Genomic DNA, 6,304 nt, shown 5'->3' on the forward strand with positions numbered 1-6,304 from the left:
TCCTCCTGAGATCCCTTATAAGGTAAGTAAACTGTTAATCCCCTTCCCCTCCTTTACTCTGTGACTCTGTCCCATTACAGTTTAATTTCTTCTTATAAATTATAAATCAGAAAACTGCCCCGAACTCTGTCATGTCTAGATGGGAAAAGGCACTGATTCCTCCACCCAAGTAGGACAGAATTAACCCCAGCCCCTAACTCCGCTCATTCCTAGTCCCTCCTCAGGGCCTCAGGAAAAAGCACGGAAAAACAACACCAGAGTTTATTCCTCAGAGACGATCACCAGCCACTCACTGCCCTCTGTGGGGCCCCCAGGAGGGCCCTTAGCCTCCCTCCCCAGATTACATTCCCCATAGAAATATAGCTTGGACAATAACTTGGTTACAGAATATTCCCAGGAATGAGCTCCCCCAAGTTGCTAAGGTTTACATAGGAGGACTGGGAAATTCAAAGAATTGGATGGAAAAACCATAGGATCCAAGAAACTGTGAATGGTTTGAGGATGTTGGAGGGGCACAGCAGCATGACCGAGAGTTTGAATCTCCTCACTTGGAGTGGAAGCTATCGAATTCTGCCTCTAGGAAATGTGCTGACCTGCAGAAGAAATAAAAAGGAGATAAGGCTCCAAACCAACTTGAGCCCATCATTTATCTGGATAACTATCCATGCCAGAGACCTTAATACAGTGATATCGAAAATTCTAGATTACCAAGAACTAATACTAAGGAAGCCACCTTCAGGCTCCTCTCCATAGACATGCCATTGGTAGAAGAGGAAGGCAGGCTCTCCTCTTACCTGCTCCTAATCCCAAAAATGGCAGCTTAAATCATGCTCTTGGCTAGATCCTGGGGGAATCACCCCTACTATAGGCACCCGTAGCTGAACCCAGTGCTGACCCCCTCTAACTCTCACCCCCTCCAAAGGACTAGTAGGCAAACAAACCAACAGAGATGTTACCTTCTGGATAATTGGACCCAGGGAGGACAGTGTAGCCTAGGAGAGAAAATGTGTGATTAGAGGACAGTCTTTGTAGATAAAAGCATCTGGCATTATTCACAGCAAATGGGGCAGCAATGGAAGAACCAGTCACAAACAGAAAGTGAGCAGAGATTGGGACTGAGAATGGCAAAAGGAGTTCAAGAGGGTCACTCACCAAAGGACCTAGCTCTCCGCCAACTGAGCAAACCAAGAAAGAGGATGATGAGGCCCAGGCCCAGCGTCACTACAGACACAGAAACCTTCACTGTCTGCGATGGAGACAGCCCAGGTGCTGCAAAAGTAGAAACTTTCTAGAACCAATCTCTGTTGCTCATCCTAGCAACCTAATTTATTGCGACTTCCACCTAGCAGGTTCAAAAGGTGTTTTATCCCAACCCCAATGATCTAGCTCACACCATCCCACTCCCAAGGAAATGGCCTTTCCTCAAAACCCTATGCTTGAAATCTCTGCTCCTAGAGTAACCTGGAGGATCCATCTCCTCTGAGTTAGCACCCCAGCTTCCAGTTCCTGTCTAATATGGTGGGGCCTTTCAAGGCATTCTATTTTCTTCCTTCACCCAAAGGCATCCTCACCAAAGGATAAAGGGTTCCTCATTCCCCTCTCCATTTACCCCATGATGACAATGTTTTCTCCCTTACTTGTTCTATTTGAGCATTTTCCTATTAAAATGGCTTTCCACCTTTCCTAACTTCCAATAGTTCTATTCCACGAGTTATTCCATTACATTCCAAATACTTGTGTTTCCTATCTGTCCGCATACGGATTTCTCACGTGTCCTTTCAGGACCTGTCTCCATCCCGTTCCACAGCCCACCCCTTCCTGGAGCTGTTCACACTCTGAATCCTGTCCCACCTGGATTCCTTTCTTAGGCTAAAATGAACATTCCACCACCAAAGGAGACTCCCTGTGCATGCTGTGAAGATTTTTCCCCAGGTGAGCTCAGGTGAGCACGTGGGTTCCACTCTCTACTCCTCATGCTCTTCTCAGCTGCCCAGAAAGACACAACACTCCTGACAGGGGGAGGCCTGGTCTCAGTAGCCAGTCTGGGATCCTGTTGCCTGGCCCTTTGTAGACACCCTTCTTCTTCCTCATTTCTTCCTCTTCTCTTTCCCAAGAACCCCCAAGTCTGCGTGCAACTTCTCGCCTTTCCTTTAACTACCAATTACTACTAAGAACCACTTCTGAGGTTCAAACAATGGTGATTGGTTCCTTGTTCATTAGCCCCAAGCATGCACACCAAAGTGTCTACCAGCCGTGGCTCTTTCATCCCTGATAGAGCAGCCCAAATTCAGTACTGCCCGCATACCAAAGAAAGTCTCCTTTCTTCTGCAACTTTCTTTATTTCTCCAATTCCCATTCCTGATCTGACAACAAAACAGTTGAAATCTGAGGATCCCAGAATATTGCATCACAATTTTCGGTTCTGAAAATGCGGTTACCAAATCTACATCCTCTTTTCAGGACAGTCATGCCCTCCTCCCACCCTCAGACAAGTACACAACAACATCAACCAAACCACCACAGCAACAACAATAACTCACTCTTTCCATTCCTGTATCCTCTTGCCCCATCTCTGGTCATAAGCCCTCCATAAGCTCCTCCAGACTCACTTCTCATTCTCAGCATCTCCCTCTCCACCATATACCATGGACCTATCCATATCTCACTCCCTCTTCCAAAATATTGGTGTTCCTTTTTCAACCACCCACTTCCAAAATCTCTCTGCTTTAACGCTAATTCCTCCTACCTGCCAAACACTTACTCCAGTCATGACGGATGGGCTCAGGAGCCCCAGTGTGCTCCACCACACAGGTGTAGGTGTCCCCAAAAGAGGGGGTTGTGGCTAAATGGGAGACGGTCTGGTATGTCCAGTCTCCATTGGGCTGGGCAGTCTTATGGGCACTGCTGTGAGGGGGGATAAACTGCCCATTCTTCATCCATGTGATGGTCACATCAGCTGGGTAGAAGCCCCACACATAGCAAGCCAGCATCACAGGCTCCCTCGTGTTAAAAGGAGTAGTTTTGGCTACTTGCACAGATGGTGGCCCTGCATAGGAGGAAAACACAGTCATGAAGAAGGGAAACGTTCTGGCTTTTTCTCCTACCTGGTTTCTTTCTTACTTCAATTCTTCAGGGATTTTGCCAACCTACCTCCCACCCCATCCCATTCTACCACACATGCCTTTGAAAATGAGGAGTTAGAATTTACTCCTGCTTCACTCTTTCTTTTCTCCCATTCCTTCGCTGCCCCTTCCATTCTTTTCTCCTCCAAAATTATGTTTGATCACAATAAGTAGAAGCTGGATCTGAACAGCAAGCTGTTTCAGAAATCATTGTATTTATTTCAAGCTCATAAGCTAACAGTTGTACAGGGTTATAAGTTGGGGTTTGTAAAGGCAGAAAAAGACTTGTGTCCTCAAATCTCATTTAGCAAATTAATTTGCTAAATAAAATCTATTTTTCCTCAGATAGTTTAAGGAAACAAGCCTAACTCAGGACTAACTCTCTTAAATTTGGATTAGTATAGTCCAAATTAATGAGATTGTTAATATTGCCTTCTTTTACTAGTTTATTCTCCCAGGTGACCCTCCTGCTTGCCTCTACCTTGGTGCTTTTCAAACAAAATCTTAAATAAAAATCCAAGAATTGTGTTAAAATGCAGATTCCCTAGCCTGCATCCCCAGATAATTTCATTCAATGGATCTCTAGTGGTACTCAAGGGCTTGCTTTTTTGTTGTTGTTGAGGAAGATTAGCCCTGAGCTAACATCCATTGCCAATCCTCCTCTTTTTGCTGAGGAAGATTAGCCCTGGGCTCACATCTATATCCATCTTCCTCTACATATATGTGGGATGCCTGCCACAGCATGGCTTGATAAGCAGTGCATAGGTCCATGCCTGGGATCCGAAACTGAAAACCCGGGGCCGCCAAAGCCGGGTACACAAACTTAACCACTATGCCATCAGGCCTGCCCCAAGGGCTTGCATTTTTAACAAGCACCTTCCCTAGGCAATTCTGAGAAAAGTGGTTCAGAAATCACACTTAAGACACACTACTCTGTCCTATGGAGATCTTCAAGTTTTCTTTTACCAAGCCAAGTCATTCTCAATGCAAGGGATTAAGGGTGAGAGAGCATGCGTCGGCATCTCCTGGAAGACTTTCCAAATATTCCCAAGCTTGGGCCCATCCCATACCTAGAACATCAAAACCCGGGATAAAGAGGCATGAACATTTTGGGAAAACCCATTCTGGTTATTCTGACACACCCCTGGTTGAAGTTGGACCTGCATCCTGAGTTGCCCTGCATAGGAGGAAAACGTGCTTACTCTCCCATCAATAGCTCCTCACCAGCTCAAACATCACCTCTCTTCTTTATTCTTGGTCCACCCCCATCAACCACCTTGTTTCCCCTTCAGGGTCAACACTCCCTCTTTCTACACTCCAAGTCCACATATTTTCTGCTTCTTTCCTGCCCAAATGTCAAACCCCTTGCCTGCTGAGGGATCCTCCTTGGCCTCCCCTCTCCTAACTGTGCCTCCTAAGAGCCCCTCTGTACCCCTCTCTCCTTACGTGTCCTATTGGTCAATGATCCCCAGAAGGGCTGGGTGAGTGTGGCACAGTCCTGGAGCCCATTGGACAAGCGCTGGAGTAGGCTTTTGTTTTTGTTGAGGTACGTTGAGAGGTATGTGGCCAGGCCATTCAGCACCCCAAATTCACAAGGGGCCATTGTGGCATTCTCTGGATCCCAGCAGGTCAGCAAATCCTTGTTGAAGGAGACACAATACGTGAAAACCTTTGGAGTTCCATCATCATCCAACAGACAGGTGCTTTCCACATGGGCCACAAAGCCACCTACAGGAGCCAGAGAAGAGAGACAGGTCAGAGTCCTCTGCAGGGAGCCCAAGCCTCAGTTACACCCAGTGAGTGAGGCACAGGTCTCCCGCCTTGGGCAGCATCTACTGACCAAGCTCATGTGCTGGAGTCCCTGGGAGCCCCAATTAAGGGAATAGATGGTAGCAACAGAGAAGTTTTCAGATCCCATTCCCTCTTATGTGAGGGATGCATGTGAGACTAAGTGTGGGGACAAGTGTGGCCCAAAATTACTTGCATGTTCGAACACGATGATTTACCCAGGACAAGACCTTCAGTAAGGCAAATTATTGAGTGAGAATATTGAGTGCTGCATATAGTATAAAATGTTCACTCCATACGTATTTATGAAATGCTCTTCTCTGTGCCAGGCACTGTGCTAGGAGCTGGGGATGCGGCAGTAAACAGGATAGCTGTTGCCCTTGCCTACATTCCAACAGGAGATATATATTACACAAATAAGTATACATCTTAATTACCATTAAAATTACTGCAAAGGTAGAGTGCAAAGTGCTATAGGAGTATATAACAGGGAGACTAACTAGTCAGGGGTGTTCGAATCCAATAAGAAAACTGAACTCCCTTAGCCTGAAACAGGAGCAGAAGGGAGGGTCCCAGGAAGAAACGTCCTTACCTGCTCCGGTGCAGCCCAGGCTGAGGCCCAGCAGCAGCGGCAGGAATGTGGTCATGTTCTGCTCTGGGGAGACACTGGTAATTTGGTCCCCTGGACCAGCTCTTCCAGGGGCCTTGGGACCTCGCCTGCTCTAGGATCCCCAGCCTGGGTAGCTGATCTCCAGACCCTGAGTGGAATATGGTGTGGCCCAGGCTCCTTGATCCCTGCTAAACGAGTGATTTGAAGCTACGCAGCCCCTAAATACTAAACTTGTTCCTACCAGCTCTTCCAAGTCAGGCGTCCCAAACTGCAGTTGCCAGATTGGCTAGATAGGCGGGGACTAATGTAGAGACAAATCACTGATTGCCTCAGCCTAGCATCATCAGTTACTGGGTAAATCTCATCCCGCCCTAGGCTTTAAAGGACTCCTCGTCTCTCTCTCAACTCTTTTTCTATGGAACAACCAGTCTGTAGGTGGATTTCCCTAGATCAGTGGAAAGAATAATCCCAATATTCCCAAGATGTATGTAGCCTAGACTGCCCACCGGTTTAACTGTTTCCTCTCAGTGTCCTCCCCAAAGACTGAGACGAGATAACCTCTCTTGTTCCTTAAAGGAAGGTTACTTAGGAAGATATTACATAACCCTTGGTCTGTCCCAGGAGACAGGAGGACATGGGGCCCTTCTGGGGCAAGTGGCAGAGGCAATGCTGCTGAGAAGGAACAAGGCACAGGCAGAGTGTAGTTATCTGGCCTCAGAGCAAAACTGCAGATTAAAAGAAGCAGTTCCACCTTAGAGGTCAGCGACAGGGTGGCCTCCCTGGG

The 6,304-nt window shown here is 47.1% G+C and overlaps 1 protein-coding gene across 2 annotated transcripts; it reads right to left on the reverse strand.

The window, feature by feature from the left end:
• Positions 1-243: 243 nt before the first annotated feature.
• Positions 244-5,802, reverse strand: LOC101387370 (HLA class II histocompatibility antigen, DM beta chain). 2 transcript variants are annotated; one of them, XM_004424472.3, is made up of 6 exons: positions 5,503-5,802; positions 4,569-4,850; positions 2,762-3,046; positions 1,153-1,269; positions 957-992; positions 244-593 (listed from the first exon to the last, which is right to left on the reverse strand). In XM_004424472.3, the coding sequence occupies exons 1-6, from the start codon at positions 5,555-5,557 to the stop codon at positions 577-579; spliced, it is 792 nt and encodes a 263-aa protein (XP_004424529.2). In that variant the 5' UTR covers positions 5,558-5,802; the 3' UTR covers positions 244-576. The 2 variants fall into 2 exon arrangements, with proteins under 2 accessions (XP_004424529.2, XP_087294550.1); XM_087438424.1 differs by having other exon boundaries at positions 2,747-3,046.
• Between the last annotated feature and the right edge of the window lie 502 nt (positions 5,803-6,304).

This window comes from Ceratotherium simum, chromosome 13 (assembly GCF_057802395.1).
Source record: "Ceratotherium simum simum isolate JZ-2026a chromosome 13, ASM5780239v1, whole genome shotgun sequence".
NCBI classification, from domain to species: Eukaryota; Metazoa; Chordata; class Mammalia; order Perissodactyla; family Rhinocerotidae; genus Ceratotherium; species Ceratotherium simum.

What these genes read in the sequence shown, in the direction of transcription:
- LOC101387370 (XM_087438424.1), bottom strand. Translation starts at nt 5,557, where the DNA reads ATGACCACATTCCTGCCGCTGCTGCTGGGCCTCAGCCTGGGCTGCACC. An exon ending in ATCATTGACCAATAGGACAC is followed by an intron (nt 3,047 to 4,568) that starts GTAAGGAGAGAG and finishes CCTCCTATGCAG; the next exon opens with GGCCACCATCTGTGCAAGTA. An exon ending in GCGGAGAGCTAGGTCCTTTG is followed by an intron (nt 993 to 1,152) that starts GTGAGTGACCCT and finishes TTTCTCTCCTAG; the next exon opens with GCTACACTGTCCTCCCTGGG.